Raw genomic sequence first — 23,565 nt, 5'->3', positions numbered from 1 at the left:
TATCAGTCTGGCTTGCCAAATATAAATGAGTTAGTTCAGTATTATAAATTGTGCATTTTACTGTGATTATTGTCTGAGAGTTATTCTTTCTCAGCCAGTCTGCTGAGTGTAACTCTATTATGCTGTAATAAAACTATATTCAAAAAAAGACAAATGTGAGCATAGTCTTGAAACTAGTCTTGAAATCTGCTTTGAATTGTTTGGCAAAGAAAACTGCAAACGTATCAGCTGTCTTACTGGCAGAAGTGATAAATGGCACCTTATTTATCAAAATTAAATCATGCTGAATTTATTTCTGTCCATTACATTACTTGTGTTCTGCCAAAAATATCATGGGTTTCCCATCAGAGAAGCTAGTCTTTGCATAAGGAAATAACCGCTGTTGTGAGTAATTTGCATTCATTTCTAGCTGTGCATTATTAATTCCATGAGGTTTGATAGCTGTTAACTTTTTCACAGATCATGCTGAGAAAGACTGTTTTAGGTAACTTGAAAACCAGGAGTTTGTTGGCTGCAGTCCTTTTTTTTCTTTCTTGCATCATAATGTTCTCCTAGCAAAGAATGAAGTTAGGAAAATATTTAACAGCTGTTGAAAGGCATTGTGGTAGTCTTAGACAAGACACATGTCCAGTCTTAGCTGCGAGTTCTATCAATAGAGATGTTTTGTTTTGGTGATATTGTTATTCCTGCTTTCTAGGGGCTTTTGGCAGAAAAGATTGACAGTTTGGTTTTAAACATTAAACAATTGTCTTCCTTCTACGTGGCCATGGGTTGCATTTTTATGACTGATTTTGTTGTTACCATTCCAAGACTTGCACAGTATAAGTGTTTTATATTTATGATTACTAAAACTAGGGGTGGTTCCCAACAAGTCTGCTGAATGACTGGGAGAGTTACAGCATACCAAGTCTATGGAAGTTTGCTGGTGGGTTAAAAGATTTAGGTATTTTGAGTGAGTCCCACACTGAATGAAGTTTTAGTCGCTAATCATATCATTTGGAAATTTGGTAGACAACAGATCTTGTTATATATTAAAATCTCCCCAGATTACTGTATTATTCATACAAGGGAAAGTGAGGTGTCTTCAGAAAGACTTTTTGTTACTGTACAGGTAAAAGGGGAGGACAGTAGACCAAAATCATGCTAAGCAATACTATCAGATTTATTTAGAGAAGAAGAGCAAATTTTGACGGTCTGCATTCTTTGAAATCATAAAAGTACACCATCTCCCTGCTTCTTCCGTTCAATTCTCGGCGTGGCTTGGGAGTGCCTTCTGTGTGGAGTCTGCTTGTCCTCCCCGCGGTTGGGTAGCATTCGAAAGACATGCGTGCATAACTGGGCATGCCTTCGTTGAAGGTTGGGCGTCGAGCTGGCACCTCAGCGTTTCGTAAAAATCTACTGCCAATCATTAGTGGACCGGAGTTCTGCTGTGGTGACCCCTTACCGGGAAAAAGCCGAAAGACAAACAAACAAACACCATCTCCCTGCCTTAAGGCAGGTCTTGGGTTTTGCATTGTATGAGACTACTTTATAATTGTATTGCAGGATTGTGTCATTTGGCTTGTGAAGGCAGTGGTATTTTGAGAATGTATTGCTAGCCCTTCCTCTAAGGATTACATTTGTTTCTGGCACTGCTTCCATTAATCAGTGCAGTTTGCATACTTCTTTTGATGTAAGGACTAGCATGTCATCATATGACAGGAGTTCATCTCAGTGTCTCCAGAAATTATTCAATGGCATAACAGCAATAGTAATAGTATTAGTAGTAACAGTAATAGTATTAGTAGTAGCAGTAATACTAATGGTATTAATAGCAACAGTAATATTTGCAAGAGCAGAGGAAGAGAGCCACAATGCTTAGTGCATTCATTTTGAAGTTATGAGTGGCTGAAGTAGGATGAAAACCATACGAGTATCCTTCACCCACTTATGTTATTCTGAAAGCATTTCTACTCTATACTGGTTACACTAAGTATTATAATAATACACATAGTGGAAACTTAAGTCCAGTTTTAAATACTGAGGTAAGTTAAAGAAGGCAAAATGTTCTTATACTATCAGGTAAATATAAATTTAGAACATCACCAAGAGGTGAGCAGAGATGTGCTTCACTCCCTCAGTCACCATAGGTGATCAGGCAAGATCGTGCATATCTGTTCAGAATTTCACAGAGCTGGTCTGCTGCCATGGAAGAGCAAGATGAAAGCAGACCGCTAGTTGTAATCAGTATCAGCACTTTGTAAAGTGAGCAGCCCCTTTCTCACTATGGTACTCCTTTCCTACACTTCTTTTTAGACCTGAGCAAACGTTTAGTGCTGTGTGTAGAATTTTAACACAGATTAAGTGTCACATTATGAAGCAATGCTACAAGATGTGTAAGAAAGAACCTAGTGGTATTAAAAACAAAGTATTTGTTTTATAGACTGGAGAGGGTGGATAAATATATAAAAGTGTTGCCCTGTCTTTAAGGGAATAGACTCTCTCTGTGAATAACGACCATCTTCATAGGTTCATAGGTTGGTACTAGGCTATCAGCCCTGGGGCATATACAAGCCTAGCCATAACAATTCCCTGGCTATTTCTTCCCACACTATTTACTTCCCTGGACACCTGTCTAGCAGGGTGATTGACATGATCCCCGGGGTGAATTTCCTTTCTCCCATCCAATTGTCAAGGTTCCTTTTGAAGAGGGCCAAAGAGGCACTCTGCTTGACATGTATGGGCAGTCTATTCCAGAGTCTGGAGAGTCTCTGGGTCAGGAACCTATCCCTCCAGCATGTTTTTTTTATTGTGATGACAAGGTTTAGATCCCTGGAGTGTGTGGCTCTGAGGGATTGGGATTTCTTTAAGTGTAGCATGTCCAACAGCTCTGGGTTTGACATGGCCTTGTATGTTAAGCAGAGATCACCTCTGAGTAGACGATATGCGACAGAGTATAGCTAGAGTTTTTTAAGACGGTCAGCGTAGGGCATCAGCTTTAGGCCTGTGATTCTTTTAGTGAGGTATTTCTACGGCCTTTCCAGTTGTTGCAGATGTCTTGAGAGGTACATACCAAATGGGGCATTGTATTCTATAATGGGTCTAATGAGGGATGAGTACATTGGGACAATGACCTCCTTTTTTCTGGATGAAAAGCCCTTAGTGATGAGGTGTGCTACATAAAAGGATTTCCTGACTGTTGTGGCGATGTGGTTATCGAAGGTGAGAACACTGTCCACCTGTGTCCCTAAGTCTCTTATCACACTTTCAGTGTTTAGTGTACTGCCACCTATGTGGTAATTCATGGGTACATGTTTTTTCCCAAAGGGGATAACTATACATTTCTTGGCATTGAGCTTGAGCCCATGGCTCTGGCACCAAGCATCTGTTTCTGTAAGGCCCTTTTGTAGAGTATCCACATCATTTGGGGATTCAATAATGGCTCCCAGTATGCAGTCATCTGTGAACTTTGTTAGCCAGAGTCCCTTAGTGTTGGCCTGTACTTCAGAGAAGTAGATGCCAAACAAGAGTGGTCCCAGGACTGAACCTTGAGGTACTCCACTTGTCACTTGTCTGGAGCTGGATTTGGAGTTGGTTACTTTTACAGTGTGGATTCTGTCAGTAAGCCAGTTGGCAACCCATTGGGTGACGTAGGGATTAATGCCCAGCTTAGTAAGTTTATCTATGATCCCAGAGTGGGGGATGGTGTCAAAGGCCTTGGCGAGGTCTAGATAGGCTGTTTAGACCACCTTACCCTTGTCCATGGCTCTGGAGACTGATTCGAAGAAGTCAATCAGATTCAGGAGACAAGATCTTCCCTTCACGAACCCAAACTGGGTGGGGTCCAGTGCTTGAAGATTCCCAATGTCTTTGTTTATAAGTTCCATGATAATACGCTCCATGGCCTTGCAGATAAGGCTTGTCAGACTGATGGGATGATAGTTTCCGGGATCCAAGGTGGATCCCCCCTTGTGGAGTGGGATAACTGTAGCTCTGTGCCATTCAGTGGGCATGAAACCTGAGGTGAGGCTGTGATTAAACATGACACTTAGGTGAGGTGCCAGTTCATATTGTAGTTCATGTAGTACACAGCCTGGGATGTCATCTGGTCCCATGGATGCTGTATTCTTAGCTTTGGAGAGTGCGTTTTTTACCTGTGTGGCCATTATTACCAGAATTTGGCAATCTTCCGGTATTGAGATGGGCCATTTAGGGGGTGAGAGGGGGGTGAAGTTGGCACTGAATCAGTCTGCCAGGTTATTGGCAATATCCTTGGGATCAGTATATTTAATGCCATTCTGTTTTAGCTCAGAGCAGATCTGAGCATTGCCATTTAGATTCTTGACATAGTTATAGAATGCCTTGTGGTTGTCTTTGGAATCTTTGGAAATTTTATTTTCGTAACTAGCTTTGGAGGATTTTATGAGGGATCTCAGTTTCTTACTGAGGCTGGTAAGGGAGTTTTTTGCATCCTGGGATTTTTTCTAACCAAGATCAGTTAAGGAACACTGTTATAAAATGGCTAGGCTTTTAAAGGCCCTAGGGCCATTAGCCTACTAATCTTCTATGAACCTATAAACCAATTCAACAGAACATACAACTACATGTAGAGCAGAAATGGCACTGTGAGTCACTCTGGAAGTTAGAAATAGCAAGACAGTCTGCACTAGGGCTATTTACAGAGTCTCTTCTCTTGGAGAATTTAAAAAAGTTGTAGATTGTATTTGTATTTTTACAGTGAGATCTAAAGGGGATGTGTTTGTAATGGAGACAGTATATTGGATGTAAATTCGAACATCCTGACTAAAACTTCAGGTAAGAGCAGGATTATTCTTTGTGCCCTATAGTGAGGTGGCTTCAAAAGTGAGACAAAGCATAAAGAGGAATACAGGAATACACCAATTTAAGAAGAAGGGAATTTGTATGGTAGTCAAGCAACTAAAATCTCAAACTAAGTAAAGGGTAGCTAGCTTCATCAGAAGTGAAGAAAAACTTTTTACAGATACTAAATGGAACAAAGGAAGGTAGAGATAAGGGTTAAATGAAGCTAAAAACATATTGATGTTCGATAGGAAATTATCGCTGTTTAAAGAATATTTTTGCTCAGTAATCACAGAAGGATGCAAGACATATTTAACAAAATCAAGTAGTGACAATAACATGCAGAGGATATACCAATATGCTTTGAATCCTGGATACAAAACCATGTAAACATGATACTGAAACTTGTTTGACATTAGAAGTAACTTTTCAACATCAAGTCTCCTGGCAGAGGGGGGGTGACGCCGATGCAACCCATGGCACACTATCATGTTTCATAAGAGTGGAACCAAGGCAGAGGCTGGAAACACTGTGTAAATGGTCTCTCACTCACTTCTCTTGTAATTCCTTTGTCATTATGATCCTATTAGATGTTTATCAACACAACAATTCAAACGCCTGCAGTGGCAGTGACTCAGTTTCAGGGTGTATCTAAAAGAATGTATATGTACCTCATGGTCTCTGGATCCTGAAGATGTCTACTCATGGAATCCACTACCCTGAACTTTTAAAAAATTGACAACAGTTGAATTTAAATTTAAGTTTCGATTATATATCCGTAATGAATTTGTTTTTAAATCTATTGAAATGGGTGTGTGTAAAGAAAATAACCATATGAGGGAATTACTACAGATGTGTCTTTTTACACTGCTAGCAATAAGTGTCATGAGACCTTAGACAATCTCCAAGTATTTGAAAGGAGATTGATTGCTGCAAAGAAACGTAAGGTAGTTCATGACCATACTGATTTTTCAAATGGGCATATTTTCAGTTGGCCAATGAGACAAATGTCTTAAAAGCGCAGCAGGAAGCCAGCACCATCAGCATTTCCTGCATCGAATGTAGTACCGGTGTAAACAGACTATTACAGTTCTATGGATTTTCCTCCCTTTCCTACCACGCAGCAGTTTTCTTTTCAAAAAACACAGCAAACTTCAAATATGAAGGTAAGAGGGAAGGATTTGAAGAAGATGCAGACATGCAGCATGACAAGGTCAGTGAGCAACACCTGACATTGGTCTGTAATGTTTCCAGGTATGGGCTGACTAGAGAAGAACTTGATGTTCTAAATAAGGGTTTATATTTTATACCCCCGCAAAGAATTGACATTGTAGAAACGTTAAGTGAATGCCGCTTATTTGCTAGGAACGTGGCTTTAAAATCTTTGTTTCCTATGGCTAAGTTGGACTTGAATGCTGTAGTTAGTTTAAAATAAAAATCTACAAAATTGTGTAAGGGGACCTGCAGCCAGTGTTCAGTTAGGATTACAAGTTGAGAAACATTTTTCAGGAACTTCCACTACTATCATTTAAACAACCACTAAATCTAAAGAATTTTATTGAGAGAAGTACACTGAGACCAGAGCAGAATACAGTGCAAAATGACACAAAACCTTCAACCACACAAGGTGCAGAACATGTCAGATGATTTCGGTCCATAGGTACTTACTAGACTATTGATTCATGAGGATTTTTAGAAGTGTAACCCTGCATTCACATAAAGTTTTTAGCCCTTGTAATTTAAGTACAAATAATCCAGAGCCAGGCTGAACTTTGAGACGTAAGGAACAAGGAGGTAAACCAGGAATGAATTTGCATTTTCCCATCCATTTGTCCAGATTTTATTTAAATAGATATGGAGATGAAGGCAATTACAAAGAAGTTATATTCTCTGTGATACATATCTGTCTCTCCAACCTGTTATATTTATATTGTAGAAGAAATTAAGATCTCTTGAGTGGGTCTTTATGGCACCATTGGACTTCAGGATGTGCAGTAGATCTGAGATGAAATGGTCTGTCAAGGCTGTGTACATGGGGCAGCAGTCATTCCTCAGTAGCCTGCATGATGTAAAGAATATGGATACGACTTTGACATGTCATTGTAGTTTTTATTATTTAGTACCTTGGTTTTCTTGGTGAGAAAGTTTTGTGGTTATTCAAGTTGTGTTAAGTGCTTATAAAGATGCATACCAAAGGGGACATTATACTCAATGTTTGGCCTAGTAAGTGCCATATACAGTGGAATTGTCGCATCTTTGGGCCCAGATGTCATACCCATACTAATAAGCTATACAATAAAAAAGACGTTCTTTCGATAGTTGATACATGGTGATCAGAGGAGACAGTTTGTTATCCACATAAATTTCCAAGTCCCTAACTACTGGATTGATTTTCAGGTGTGTGTTGTTAATGTGATAGTTACAACTGATGTCATGCATACTGACTATTGTATTTTTTGTGACAGTTTTATTCCATGGTTATAATTCAAACTATTTGTTTAGAAAGGATATCTTGGAGGATCTTGGAGTCCTCTGTGACAACATATTACCAGTCATCTGCAAACTTTGTCAGCCAAAAACCCTTAACGTTAGCTTTGACCTCTGAGAAGTAAATGCCAAAGAGGAGTGACCAAAACACTGAACCCTGGGGAACACCACTAGTGACAGGTCTTTTAGAGAAGGTAGGCCACCTATCCTGATTTCCTGGGTTTTATTTGTGATCTAGTTTTCTATCCAACAAGTTACATAGGGATTAACACTTAGCTGGAAGATTTTATCAACAGTATAATGTTGAACATTTTTGTGAGGTTTAGAAATACAGTGTTTACTGATTTTCCTTCGCCCATTGCTTCACTAACCTTTTTGAAGAAGTCATCCAGGTTAAGCAGGCAGGATCTGTCCTTAACAAAACTGTACTAGCTTGAGTCAAGAGTCTGTATGTTACTTATGTCTTATTTACTATTTCCATAGTGATCCTCACCATAGCCTGCTTCCAATGCAATAACTTCATAGAATGAAGTTTCAAAGTACAGTATTCATTTATAGCACTTCTAAAATATGATTTATCTAATCAAAAAAGGAAATGACCAGAGACCGGTTATAAAGGAGACAGGCCAGCCACTCAAAATTAGGACGGATGCCTGTAGAAATACAGATGTTCACCATTCCCACTGCCTTTGTACTGTAGAATTTTGGTTATCTGCCAAGGTAACCCAGTAGTGGTTAGCTTTCAAAAGCTATCCTGAGATGAAAACCTTTAGCTGTCACAGGAAGTGAGTATTCAGACTTTTTCCTTCCATCCAAAGAAGAAAGTCCTCTGAATCTTCAAAGGATTCAGTGCTGATTTTTTTTGTCTTAATGCTTCCCATTTGGGGTCCCCTTCCTCTTATGTTATTGTTAGATTTGTTTTTCTTTTTCTACTGTTATGTTTATTTAAAAATATTTTATTTTAATATTTTATTTTTGTCAATGTTTACAGTAATTCTTGTGGGGATTCCTGCTTGTAGCAATGTTTATTTGGATTCTATATTTGACAAATGTTTATTTTTACTGTCTCTGAAGAAACTGTCAGTATTTCTCTCAGAAGTGCAATGTGTATGTGTACTGTTAGACAGTATAGGCCTTTAGTGTTATCACTGTGCTTTATTTTCATACTTTGACAGGAAAACATTGCAGAACCTGTATTTTTCAGCATTTATTCATTATTTACTATATATTTGACTCTGCTCTATGTGTTTTTCATATTGAATCACAGTTTTACTGTGAATTAAGTCAATTGAATGAATGTACTGTGAATATTTACTCTCTCTGTCTCTGACAAGGAAGTGTACTTTAAATCTCTATTAAATGTTGTTTTATGGCAGTTTAATGTGGTTAAAGTGTGTGGAACTAAATGTTAACACTTAATTGGCACATTGGTTGCTTTGATGTTTTAACTTTGTATACTGGAAATTCTTTAACTTCTACCAGTTGTAAAGGGATCTCGCACACATTTCAGACTGTTTTTTGTGATAATAGCACAGTATGGGAGAGTTTAGTTGTATAGGGACAAACTTATTGTGAGAAACGTAAGTGCTTATTGTGATACATTATCTAGTACTATCAAATTTATTATTCTTGCTGGTGTTCTTTTCCCTGACTTGATGGATCCCCCATCAAATCTGGTTGCACCAAAAAAGAAAAAAATTAAAATATGCCTCAGCCTATGGTTAGCGATCCTGTCAGTGCCAGTGTTTGTCATTTCTGTTAATTTTTTAACAGTAAATGTAGCTTGCTTGCATCCTCAGTTGTGGAGTTTTTGGAGCAGTGGAGATTTACTTGAAATGTGGTTTTTCACAATATTTTCACCCTACGTGAGACATTTGTTTTTTGTTTATGATTCTGTCAGGGCCACTGCAGACCACTTACCTTTTGCACTGGCTCCCTCTAGTGTAGTTTTACCATCTACAAGGGAACAGGGGTTAGACAAATTCTCTAGGGCTGTTCCAGTACCTAGTACAGGTATGGGAGAACCCTTTCCAGACATAATATTGTATCCCCCAGATGTTTTAGTGGTGAAGTTCACAGGAGAAAGAAACAGAAGCTTCATTATACAGCTGATAATCAGATTATAGTTGTTTATAAAGCTGATTGGTTTCCTTAGCTAAGAGTGCTTTGCAGACAACTAATTATAGTGGCTGTGTTCCCATCTGTGGCTCTATTGCTAGTTTGGCTAGAGCCCTTTCTGTTTCAGAGAATGGTGAGGAATCTGATGAGGACAATGGTGATTTCCTAGCTAACACTCAGTACAGTCACTCTGATTCTTCAGAAAGTGAACCTGAGCTTAAGTCCAAATAGTCCAAACAAGTATTCACTTTTCCTAAAATGATTGCTAGATTTTGTGATACTTTTGCTTGAAAGCAGTCGAAACTACCTAAGACAGCAGTCGAAACTACCTAAGACAGCAGTCGGAAACTACCTAAGACCTGGGCATAGTATATTACCTTATAGAGAACAAGATGCCCAATTTTGTGTCTATCCTCATTCTCGTACTGGCCTTGGAAGATGTTTTTAAAGCTGCCTGCAGGATTCCAGTATCTATTCCATCAGTCTCTAAAAAGGCTCAGAGAAAATATAGGTTCTCCTTGGATATGACAGGGTTTTTTTCACATTTGACTGCTTGCCCAGTTGCAGCCTCCCAAACTGACTGCTCAAATAAAATGTCCTTGACTATCTAATCCAACACCCCCTGATAAAAAGATAACATGGGTAGATCTTCAGGGCAAAATGATGTCTCTCTCTAATAATCTCACATTTAAAATGTTAAATTATCAGGACTATATGTGAAATTTATTTACAGTGTGCATACAGTTGGGATGATTTTACTGCATCCATACCTGGAGAGCAAGTTTTATATGACTGAAATTTTTCTAATTTAACTCGGGTTTCAAAACATGCCTTGAGAGGTGTGCTTCAATATGCAGATATAGTCTTGGGGAATTCTCCTTTTTCTGTTGTTTTTTGGTGGTATGCTCGGTTGTGTAATCAGAACTACTCTAATGATTTAAAAGCCAAAATTTTGTATGCACCTTTAAGCTTTAAATTGGCATTTGGGCCCCCTGTTACACAAATTCTCAAACAGTGGAGTGAAACCTTGTCATCACAGTGAACAAAACATGCTGGAGGGATAGGCTCCTGACTCAGAGACTCCCCAGACTCTGGAATAGACTGCCCATACATGTCAAGCAGAGCACCTCTTTGGCCCTCTTCAAAAGGAACCTTGCCGATTGGATGGGAGATAGGAAATTCACCCCGGGATCACATCAGTTGTCCTACTAGACAGGGGTCCAGGGAAGTAAATATTGTGGGAAGAAATAGCCAGGGAATTGTTATGGCTAGGCTTGTATAGGGCCTAGGGCCGATAATCTAGTACCAACCTATGAACCTATGAAAGAGGCAGATTAATGCATGGGGTATCTATGATGTTTTTTTCTACCTATGTTCTCCCCAAACAAAGCATCTTCCTTCAGGGGTCACAACAAGCAAAAATACCAGCCAAACAAAAGTCAGAGATCCAAAAGTAAATGGCAGGAGGATAATTCTTGAAAATCAAACAAGAGGGATTCCCTTCTGAAAAAGGAGCAATACACTGCAAATGAATAACTATGCCAAGTCATAGAGTACTTCTACCCCACCTCTTGCCCTTCCTTCTTTTCCCCCTTCCCCCAGCTGTCTCCAACCCTGAAGCCTGGCTGCAAATCATCTCAGACAAATAGGTTCTGAAAATAATTTGGAGGGGATATACTGAGCAGTGGATAGAAAATCCTTGCCATTTCAGGTGAATTCACACACATGCACCAGACCAGACCAGAGAGAGAGAGAGGGGCTTCTTCCAGTGGTTCATCGCATGGTAGAAACAGGGGTCATAGAACTTATCAGGACATTTTCCTGGATTTTTCTTTTCTAGACATGACCTGTGCAAGAGAGTTCCTCAAAATTCAAGACCTCATGGCATCACTGATCCTCACAACACCACTAGTCAGACTACACAAGAAAAATTCAATGGTATTTAAAGACTTGTTGGACCCAGCACCTTCATCCCTTAGATTTTCAGGTACCGGTACTCAGATTTTTGAAACAGGAACTACAGTGGTGGAGAGATCACTCATCTCCTTAGACCACATTCCAGTCTGTTCAAATGGACTCTTCAGATTTGCGTGCAGAGTAGTGTCCATGGGAGATCAAGTGCAAGACTTGGGTGGTACTTAGGACACTTCAACACACATAAACATGAAATTCATGGCTTAGAAGTTCTTTACCACTTATGAATTCTGGGTTCTCTTCTAGTTGTCACAGACAACACTACCTTGATGTGGCTCCTGAACAAGCAAGGGGGTACCCTCTTTGACAGTTGGCAGTGATGGCCTGGGAGCTGACTGTTTAGCATTTTCAGACTTTACAGACCTTATACATTCTGTCAGAGCAAATTACAGTGGCAGACAGACTAAGCAGATCCCACACAGATCCTCATGAATGGAAGCTCCATGTAGAGGTCTTTCAGGACTTAATTCATATGTGGGGAGCACCTCAAGTAGATCTGTTCACCACCTTTCAAAACATACAACTGAAAAAAATCTGTTTAAGACATCCCTCCAACCATGCTTGAAAGACGGATCATTCCCACGGTCAGGAATGTTCCTGTATGCATTTCTACCCTTTCCAATGTTTCCCAAAGTACTTCTAAAAATTCAGAATGAATAACCAAATATCTCTTTGGTAACCCCATTTTGGCTAAGGCAAAGTTAAGTCTCCCTCTTAATGGCGTCAGCCAAGAGCAATTACCACAAGCTTCCTCATGGATCGGATCTGCTCACTCAGTATAAGGGCAAATGGCACACCCCAACTAAGAGCAATTGCAGCTGACAGCCTAGATGATTCTGTTTTGAGATACCTTTTAGGCACTTGTTCCATGAGGACATGCAGCAGGTATTTAAGGATACAAAAAAACTGCAACTAGAAAATCTTACATTTACAACTGGAAGAACTTTTCTAGCCTAAATATTTGCATGAGCTACTTTGAGATGGTTTGTCATATGCCTCGATCAACGTGCATCTTGCAGGCTTCTGAGCTTGTCTTCCCATAGATCCCCCCTTTTCACCTCTTTTTTATCAAACAGTTTATGGAGGGAGTGCTGCACAAGAGACCCCCTCAAAAAGCAAAAGTGTCCTCCCTGGGATCTCAGCTTTGTTCTTGAAAAATTGACTTTACGTCCTTATGGTTCATTACTTGTAAAACTGTTTTACTCATTGCTCTGACATCTACAAGGTGAGTCTCTTAGCTGCAAGCTCTCATGGTGAGTCAACCCTATCTGATTCTTCACAAGGACAGGGTTGTGTTACAGACAAATCCATCATTCATGTCTAAAGTTGTTTTTGAATTTAAACCCAAAGAATGGACTTGCAAAGAGTGTCCAAAAGAAGGTCAGGAACCAGCCACTTGAGTAAAAACAAGCACTTTATTCACGATAACGCCAAAAACAGGGAATACGTTTTCGACCCAAAATTCAAGTCTAGTAAGCTGATCAGGATCTTGTACTGTGCTGCCACATAAATCTGCTGGATTTTTCGTGAAAAACTTTTAAGCGACTTTTCTAAAGTCACCTCAAACTGGTTACTTTCTATTTCCTTTTTGATTCGGTAAAGAAGCAGGTGTCCAGGTTTTGTGCCAATGAGAATCCATTCATAATCCCATTACTCTGTTTCCTTCCTTGTTTGCTTCTAGTCTGTCACCGCCTCCATATATTCACGTGATCTGGATAAGATGACCATCTTATCCAGATCACGTGAATATATAGGGTCATCTTATCCAGATCACGTGAATATATGGGGTCATCTTATCCAGATCACGTGAATATATGGGGTCATCTTATCCAGATCACGTGAATATATGGAGGCGGTTACCGAATCAAAAAGGAAATGGGTTTTGGTTCTTGAAGACTTGCATACATCCTTCGTTTTGGTTTTTGTTTTTGAATTTAGCTTAATTCAAACCATCAGTCTCTCAGTGTACTATCCTGATCCCAAAAAACAAGTGAGAAGAGATTCTTCATACCTTAGATGCGCTCAGGTACTACATTCACAGAACAAAGCTATTTAAGAATGCTGAACAGCTGTTCATCTCCTATATAAGGGCTAAGAAAGGTCAACCTGCCTCCAAATAAACTGTTGCATGATGGCTGCCATCTTCTTTAGTTTTCTGTTACTCCCATCATGGTAAATTTTATCCAGGCTAGGTTATGGCTCACTTGACTAGGGCCTTATCATCTTCAATGGCAAATTGGAAAGGGGTGGACTCTAGAAACATTCTAGAAGTAGTAACCTGGTCCTCTGTTCATACCTGCACAAAGTAGCACTACAAACTGGATTCCTTTTCAAGGTCTAAAGAAGGCTTTTCTAGGACCATTTTCCAGGGGCTCCTAGATCCTTATCCTTCAACCTCCCAGGTAAAGTAAGCTTTGGGAATCTATCCAAAATGCCACTGAGGCAGAAGAAATGATGAACACAGTACAGTTGTGCAAGTCCTACTTACCTGTTCATAATAGATGTTTGAATTCCTCACTGCCTCAGAGGCAGCACCCACAGTCCATCCCCCAGATTGTGCATTACTGAGGTGGATTTCAACCTCTTTGATTTGGTTGTTGGATTTGATTTTTATACAGTATTGTGATTGACTATGCATTTACTCTTGCTAGATGATTCTTGCTTCAGATACTTTCCTCTCCTTCTTTGAGAAAGAAGAAACGTTCTGAAAACACACTTCATGTGATAGATAAAGGCTTCTGTCTCAGGATATGCTCGGTCAATCAGATGTCACAGGAAGAGAGATGGAGGAAGGGTATTCAGGACTTTTGAAAGCAGACCAGTACTGGGTTACTTTGTCAGATAACTCAAAATGTAGTAGTTAGCATGTCTTTGTTTTCTATCTTGGGCCAGTGTCTTGACTGAAAGGGTCTTCAGGCGAGTTCACTTACTGAGTTAACAAACAAAAAATAAATAAGTAAATAAATAAATACAGTATGCTTTTCTTTTAATTCCAGTGATTATAGTTGTCCTTGAAATTACACTGGAGAGATACTTTAACAATAAGAATGAATCATTATTGTTTACATACAGAAAGGGTAATGCTTATTTACATTAGCTGTATAGCATTCTACCATGAAAAGTTATTCATAGTAGTAAATAACACGGATAAATTAGTTTATTCCTCGTAAAGTTAGCAGAGGACACAACATTTGTATGTTAAATTTATAGTGCTCTTGAAATTTTAGATAATTTTAGATAAGTATTCCTTACTAGGCCATTATTTAGAGCAGTCTATTTTCTCTGTAGCAAACTAGTAGTTACATTCATACATGGTTTTAATTCATCTAACAAGCTTAGCTCGAAAACTAGAATAATCCGTTAATTTGTAACTTCTGATTGGAGCAATTTAAGTATCAGGTGGTAGGCATTATTTTTTTTTTTGTAAATGCTCTTGCCATTAATAATGATCCAAAAGTAGGCCCTATTAAGTGTTGAAGCTTCCTGGTTATGTGACTTAAGGGAGCAGTGGAACATTTCAATGTATATCTTTACAGTTTAGGGTGAGCAGTAATCTAAGTCAATGAGTTTAAATGTGAAAGTAGCTAACAACATTCACAAATCTTGTTAGCAGTTCCCTGAAGAATGCTGGCTCTGGAGGAGGAATTTAAAAAGAACATATTCTTTTTCAGTAATGTGGAGATTTATACCCATGGCTCGTCTTGCCTTGAAAGTTGAGTTAGCTGATTTTTCAACAGTTATCTTAACATGGCCCTAAAGAGATCATAAATCCTTATTCCTTTTGCCTTGAAAGTTAAGAGGCTTGATAACTTAAAGCAAAGTTTAACTGGTTTAACTACCCTTTCAACATTTACTGTAACCTGACCATTGAATGGAGGAAATAGATCTTGCAGATCCCAAGCTAACTATGCTTGTAAGCTTTGAAAAAAAGTTTAGTACCTCATATCTATACAGCAGATGTAGAAAATGCATCTTTCAGCTTCGTACTTATTGTGTGTGTGTGTTTACAGTTAACGTTTTGTGATGTAGTTAGAGACTAAACATTTGAATAGTTCTCAGTGAATGACCTTTGAGGTTCTCCCAGGTGTTAGGAACAGAAAGTGATGTGCATGCATACATACATACCTACATGCATACCGATATCCACATGTTAAAAGCAGAGAGTGGGTTGCTTAGGAAAGATTCAGGAAATGTTTTTCACTGAAAGAATGTTGGGTGACGAACTGCCTTGGTGAACCCGTTGCAGGGACAAGAACAGTGAATGAAGCATGTAAAGCTATGTTTAAGGGCAGTGGGAGAGGGACTGAACTATCAGTCAAGCAGAGCGTGTGGTCCTTCCAGTAAATAATGGGTAGATTAGTTAGGTCTTGTAGTACTTGACTGTGTTCTGGTGGAGCTATCTGTATTAAGACCAAGGGTATAGCCAGGTATACTCTTTGCACTCTACAGAGTGCATTTTTTTTTCCTGAGCACCAGTTAGAAACATTGGGCTTTATCAAGCCTACTAAGTCCATAACAGTCTAAATCAATGCCTCTAATAACATGTATAAAAATTACTTACAGGAGAAAATTGTAAGTCTAAAACAATATCTCTAATAGATTTTGACTGACCAAGTGGAATATTACATACATTTTTTTTGGGGGGGGGGGGTCAGCGCAAGTGATTTGACAATATTTTTTTAATGACAGGTGGGTTTGGGGGAGCAGCAATAAGCATTTGTGAGTACAAAATAGAATTCACTGACTATATCCTTGATTGAGACCAACAGAAAAGGGAACAAAGAATATCATTCACTTTAGAAATAGTGCATGCATTTTATTATTCAAGAATTAGGGGGTGATCTGTCCCCCTCACAGCCATATTAACATCTGTGTTTTATGTGTAGTGTGTGTGTGTGTGTGCGTGTGTGTGTGTGTGTGTGTGTGTGTGTGTGTGTGTGTGTGTGTGTGTGTGTGCGCGCGCGTGTTTGTGTGTGGAATGTGCACCATGTGTGCATATATGCATGTATGTGTGAAATATGCATAGTGTGTGTGTGTGTGTGTGTGTGTGTGTGTGTGTGTGTGTGTGTGTGTGTGTGTGTGTGTGTATGCATGAAATGTACACAGTGTGTTAATGTGCATGTATGTTTGTGTCTCTGTATGTGTGGATGCATGTGTGGGTGTATGTGCGTCTTGCATGTGTAAAATTAACCTATGGATTTCATTTTTGTTTTTTTTTGCAATATTAGATGCAAAAATAAAATAACAGATTTCTTTCCTCTTTCTTTTTCTAGGGAGCATATAAATCTTCTACAATTTGTTACAGCCCTGAGAAGGGAAGCTGGACAGAACTTGAAGGAGATGTAGCTGAACCATTAGCTGGTCCTGCCTGTGCAACCGTTATATTACCAGCTTGTGTACCATACAACAAATAGCGAAATGTATCCATAATGAACAAAATAATGAAATCCGATTCTTCAAAGTAGTGATGGGTGACATAATTATTTTAATGCAAAAGGACTCATCATTTAAACATGATGGCAGGCATAGTAAAAACTGTTAACACTTTAAAAGCAAACAAGAATGAAGAAATGAAACTGCTTACTTAATGCCAGTAATATTCATATCCAGACGGTGCCATCTGTCTCAGTAGCACATATGTTCCACCCTCTTTATAATGCAGTCTTTAGGAGTTCACATTATAGATTACTGAGGCACTGATGCTGCAGAATCACTTGTTTTATGTAGATTTTTCTTAATTGTCTACCTTGTACAGTTCTGCGCCTTTATTTGGTAAAATATGCCTTATTGTGTGTTAGCATGTGTTTCACCAATTCAGATTCAGCTGCTTATACAAGTGTCAGCTACTGCAGCACTGCCCGATTTCTGTAAAAATTGCTCAACATTTTAGATTATTTATGAAGAAAGGATTAAGACACTTGCGCACTTTCTTTAGCTTCTCCTGTTGCCCTTTCTGTTAACAGAAGTCTGCTGAAAGTTTACACATTATCCATTACAGAGTGGAGGACATTAAAACTAAGGAATCTATGAATCCCACTGTGCTTGCCTAGAAATGTTCACAAGGAAACAAGTAACTGTAACTAAAAAAAGTGAAAATGTATGCGAGGGCAAAGTGGACTAAGAAGCCATAAATGACAATGCATCAGAATATGAAGAGTAGGTTAACATGATGAGATACCGGGGAAGTACACAACAAAGGTTTTTCTTTATCGGAGCTGTTATGGAACAAAGGAAGGCATGGAACCAAAACTGTGCATGGATCAGGAGAAAGGGAATGTGCTAGCTGACTCGACTGTTAACAATGCAGTGGCTGTTAAATCTACCTTTTCTGTGATCGGAGAACAACATGAAACCAAAGCAGCTGCACCTCCCCCACCCTTAGCTAATGATGAGAAAAGGAGAAGAAGAGGGTAGTGCATGTGCCAAAATAAGAACTTCAGCAGAACAGGTTCTTTCCTTACTGTTATGATTGTATCTTTTTTTTTTTTATTCTCTGCTGCTGGTTTTTATTTTGTTTTATATATTTTATTTTTCCCTGTAACCCTGTTTTATAGGCATTTCACAAGACAAAATGCCTGTCTTTTAGAGGGTTTTGCTATCACTTAATGCAGTTTATATGGATCACCTACAGGAAAGTCAGATTGCATGAAATCCTGCAGCATCTGTAATGAAGAATGCTAATCTGGCATCTGTTGGTTAACATTTCTGTTCTTTGTGTTTGACCATTGGCCCAAGCTGTGTTCCTTACGGAAATCTCTGCTGAGAATAAACATGAGTGGAGTCATTACAAGCTTTCCAGCTGTCATCACCTGTCAGTGCCAGCAAACATTTTTTCAGTCTGTAGTGTTTGTTAAATGTTATTTTTTACTGTTAATTTGTAAAATGTCTTCAGGATGCAGTTTGTAACTTTGTATCACTTCACATGGTGCACTGGGGGGAAATACATTGTACCAGCACAAATAATTACCATCTTTTGTTCTTCTTCACTGGTGACATTTTACAGTCTGCTATATAACATTCTAGAAGGAGCTTCTCCCAATAGCTGTTCTTCCATCATATGTATGTATCTAAGATGTTCTTCATTATTTCAGTCTTCCTGTTTGTGGCCCATGGATTGCTCTCTGTAATTTCTGTAAAAGCTATTTGCCCAGCTCACACTGAAGTCACAGCACATAATATTTGAAATGTTGTAATCCATATACACGTGGTGTATGTTTCCATGCAGGAATAGCACCTTTGCATGTTAAGCCATCCAAAAGAAGACCTATAGCTCATAGCTTATCAAAAGTCCTTAAACAGACTTAGTAACTCCTTACCAGTTGCAGCTTGCGCCTCCATCTCATCTATTTACTTCTAAATGCAGTGGCTGTCATTGTCATAAACAGATGAAATTTCCACCTCTGGATAGGTACAGCTCTGCTTGCTTTCAGGATGTTCGGTCTGTGCCCCATGTCAGCAACACACATGTATAATAACAGTATTTATATACATCAATCCATCATTGTTTTGTTTATAGTCCATTGGTTCAGAGTATGGGAAAAGAGATAAAAAGAAATATTTTAATATGTCTGTTAGTCTGTGCTGTCAGATATCACTGGAAAGACAATCTGTGTAGTTGAATGGAAGTACTAGAAGGAAAATAATGAAGTGTTATGAGATACTGAGGTCAGATCATAGCAACTAGCAGTAGTTAGGATATAAAAGTTGTATAATTCCTTGATATTTAAATTCTTTCAGGTTCAGAATTTGTCCGTTTTATGACCACATGGAAAATGAAATTACATGTAATCTTTGCCTCTTGACTTTAAACATTGATAGCCTGAGTGTCTGAAAAGCTGCAGTTTATTGTTTTGTGTAGACCTGTTTTTAACAGTATATAAAGTAACGCTTGCTGTACAGATTTTCTGTTTCTCCCACTTCCACCCTACGGTATTTCATTTTAGACAGCTTGATGTCACTTACATCACAACCAGTGTCCCTCCTACTAAAAAGTTACTTATTAAGTGCATTGCCATAAAACTGTTAGTAATGTCCTGTCATTTTATATGCAGTTTACAAATTGTATTTCAGATGTGTAGGAGTACATCTAATTACAAGCTGATAACTTGGCATCAGTGGAGTGTGCTGCTCCTAGAATTAGGTGAAAGGAATGAAAAGGGTGACTGATATGGCTTTGTTCTAACTTTAGCACTTTCTTTTCATTCGCTGCATTCCCATCTTGCTGATGGATACTGTTGTTGAACGGTCAGTCTATGGAGCTTCTTCCCATTATTCCTGGATTATTTATTTTAGACAGCTAAGAATTCAAAGCCTTGTCTTCATATCAGTGCTATTCATGGTATCAGGGTTTATAATCCAAGTCCACATCTTACTGTCTGTGCATTTTATTTATTAAAATTAATTGTAGCTCAGATTTGTGTGGTATTTACTTTGCATAGTTACTTTGCAAGCTAGGGCAGTTACAGAAAACATTATAATGATGGTGGAGTGTAAAATGCATTCTTTCTCTTTGCAGTAATTTATTAACTATACAGCTCCTCTTCTGTAATTCAGGATGTTTCATAAAAGTTGATTTAATGAAGAATAATTCCTTGTAAATAAAATGTTATTAACATGTTTTTCTTTGAATGCCTCTAAAGCATATAAGGAACATATCAAAAATAAAATGCACTAAATGGCAGACTGAATTTGTAAGAAAAGTATTATTGTGTTCAGTCTGCCCACCCCCCCACCCCCCCATATTGCTTAAGAAAGCTGTCACCTATCTCTACTGCACTGTGCAATCTTCACTCCTTGTAAAGGGTGACAGGTATTTGTCATCCTTCAGTGTTTTTATTTTTTACCATGTTAATGGAAAAAGATTCATCAATACAAGGTAACAGCATTTTCTGACAAAAAGGCATGATAAAGGAAAAACTGTTATGAAATTAAACAAAGAATGTATATTTTGTACAGTACTAGACTGTAAAAAAGGAGCTTGCTTGTAGGAAATAACTTTAAATAAAACTTTATGTCTTCACAATAGAGTATTTTTTTTATTTGCCTTTTGTTGGAAACTAACATTTCATGCTTGGGACATGTGCACCTTCCCACACTTCAGAATTACAAAATTACATCCATTTTGTATGCATGCATAATATATACATGTATCTGACCATCAAGATTTATATATATATATATATATATATATATATATATATATATATATATATATATATATATATATATATATATATATATATATATATATATATATATAGATATATATAGATATATATATATATTTATATATATTTATATATATATATATATATATATATATATATATATATATCAAATTATATAATCAGTTATCTTATCACTTGGTTGTCAAACAAAACAGCAACCAACACATGTCATTATATCCCTAATACAACATGTTGACAGACAATGAAAAAGGAAATGCATCTCACATTCAGCTCAAAATTGTTTAAATAGTGGTAGTGTTATGGGAAGGTTTTTTAAAGATGCAGCTTAGAGGCAAGATTAGGGTTATAATGAATTACTAAGGTTAGCAGGGGGCCCACCTTAGTAATGTTCTCCCATCCCATCATTTTCTTAAGTTAGTTTGGCTGATGGTTTTAGTGGCTTTGCTTAATTGAGGTTTTTATGGTCATTTTTATGGGGTTTTTATTTATGTTTTAATGTACATTTTGTATTTATCCCGTGTTTTACTTTGGTGTATCACATTTACATGTAAGACCAAAGAATGCCTTGAAGATTCTTTTTACTTCATTTGTGTGTGTGTGTGTGTGTGTGTGTGTGTGTTTTGTGTGTATATATGAGTGTGTGTGTGTGTGTGTGTGTGTGTGTGTGTGTGTGTGTGTGTGTGTGTGTGTGTGTGTGTGCCTGTCTCTCTGTGAGTATGTATAATTTGACTCCTGGCTTGAGTAGCAGCTTTCTGTTGCTATGGTGACTGCTTTTATTTCATCTTACTAGCTTCCTGTCTCTCCATAAACTGCTTCATTTTCTCTTTCTGGACTTTATTTTTATGAATGTTCAACATTAGATCACTGTTGCAGTATCCTAAGCTATTTGAGTCCTACCCCCACTGATCATCCAGCTTTCAAAGCTAAAAGGTGTCCTCCGTGCACTGTAACTGACCAGAGGTTGCAGGAAGCTCCATATAAAAAGACAAGAGTGCCAGAATAATCATAGCTTTCTTGTCATAGAAATACCTCCTTTGTTGGGCCCCATGGAATCAGCTAGCGGTCCTTCAAGGTTGGACAGATATACTACCCATTGAGGTATACCTTCCACTATTTTAATTTTCTGAGGAAAATGTGTCTATTTATGACAAAAAAAATGTTTACTAGGCACAGAGGGCTAAGGCTGTGAGTTGTAGATGTTTTTTTATATTGATTATGCTGCAGTAGCCTAAGATTTGTGGGTTATATCCTTCCAAGGATATAACAGCCAGATAGCGTCCATATCTTCGGGGTACTTTCCACATGCCCAAACTGTCTGGAAGCTCAAGCTAAGCTAATTAAAAGACAAGTCTGGGTGCTAAGCCCGTCAGAGCTTTTATGCCACCAAAGAGTACATTCCTCTGAGGCTTTCTTGGATCAATAGTTAGCTTTTTCTCTTCTTTTGCTGGGCAAATGAGTTCCCTTTGGCAAAAACATCCCATTATTTATTTTTTGTTTATTATTAATACTTTCCTTTTCAGGAACGTTATTTTAAAACTAGGAGTTTGTGGTGGACTGTACTGTACTTTTAAATGGGAGCTCTCTTTTTTCCTGTCAGTTTAAAAGTTGCGTCATTTTGTTATGTGGAGAAATTATGATTATTTTACTTTGTAGAGCTGCAAAACTATTTTAAAGTGCTTTTTACTGCGTTTCTTTTTGAAAAAAGTGACTTTTAAAGACTTTTGTTTTTTATTGGCATTTGCTACTTGAGGCATCATTTTCAACTTGAACATGGAACAATCTGTCGGTCTTTCTTCCAGCCAAAATAATTAAAAGTTAAGCAAACAGCCTTTGTCATCACAGCAGGCTAGCAATTTGCCTCAGCTGCATTAGGGTTACTGTGATGTGGCCATTAGATGTACCTCCGGTGTAGACCCAAACAGCCATATTGGTCAATGTGGACCAGGGGTTAGCCATATTCAATGTGGCTGTTGGGGTCCCCACAGTGGGCAAGGGAAGGACACTGTTGTAGGTCTTGGGAGAGGGAACAGGGAAAACTTCCCTGTTTTTGCAGAATGTTGTGTCCATACCTGGGGAAGCTGCTACTGCCATTAATAAGAAGGCATTTCCATAATCTGCACCTACCTATTCCTCCAGTTCTGTCAGCTTTGGAGGACTTGTATGCTACTGCCTGCAATTTTCTTAACAGCCAGCTGTCCTTGAAAAGGCAGATAGCATCTATAAAGTTCCCCAGTCTTTTAAGCTAATTCAGCGATGATCACTCAAACATCTACTCTTATAGTAAGTTTACTTACACAATTGCAATTTACTGTGGTACAGGGTTTGAGTACCTCAGCTCTCATTTGTCTGCTGTGTGACCTTGAGCATTTCACTTAACTAGAGAATGCTTGGGTACAAGGGGGAATTCGGGCTAGGCTCCACAGTGGTACCTTGGACTGCAAGCTAGTTAACTAACCATGAACCTAAAAATCTAAATGTTTTTGGACTGTCTTTCCATTTCTAAGGGTGTTTTGGTTTGTGATTGCAAAAGTGAACTTTTAGTGTAAAAGTTTCATTTTTGACAAACTTTTCCTATAGGTTTTGTAGGTTTGTATGTCAGGGGCAGGATATTGCGCTTGTGGGGGATTATCAGTTGTTTACTTAACTCAGAGCCACTTGTTCTCTACCTTTTACCGACTCATACAAGCTCTGCCATCCATCTTTGAGGTCTTATTCTAAACTTAACCTATGGATCAGCTACTGGTCTCTGTAGTTTTATCTCCCCTTTTCCACAAGAAGAAGAAGAAAGTTGTCATGGAGACTTTGGGTGTCAGTCTAGCTCCTGTTGAGCTTCACCCACTTGTGGGTAACTCTACTGTGGATGCTTTTGGTTCCTCTGACATCTCCTTTTCCCTTGGTCCCTTTGGTGTTGCACCTACAGCCACCAAAGACAGAGAGATGGCCACATACTCTGCAGTTGTAGGGAATGCCACTCTTGTTGGACTCAGGAGAATGGACA

At 38.4% G+C, this 23,565-nt stretch overlaps 1 protein-coding gene across 1 annotated transcript in view; it reads left to right on the top strand.

Moving 5' to 3' along the window:
• Positions 1-20,403, top strand: part of KLHL14 (kelch like family member 14) — a 601,560-nt gene extending 581,157 nt beyond the window's left edge. The window contains exon 9 of the mRNA XM_044059607.1: positions 16,653-20,403. Within this exon, the coding sequence (XP_043915542.1) occupies positions 16,653-16,793 (141 nt within the window). The 3' untranslated portion in view covers positions 16,794-20,403. The remainder of the gene's footprint in view (positions 1-16,652) is intronic.
• The last annotated feature ends 3,162 nt before the right edge of the window (positions 20,404-23,565 follow it).

Source organism: Protopterus annectens, chromosome 17.part0 (genome assembly GCF_019279795.1).
Source record: "Protopterus annectens isolate FY-2018-M chromosome 17.part0, PAN1.0, whole genome shotgun sequence".
Lineage (NCBI taxonomy): Eukaryota > Metazoa > Chordata > Ceratodontiformes > Protopteridae > Protopterus > Protopterus annectens.
Note: the sequence above shows the minus strand (reverse complement) of the source record. Positions and strands in the feature narration are given on the sequence as shown.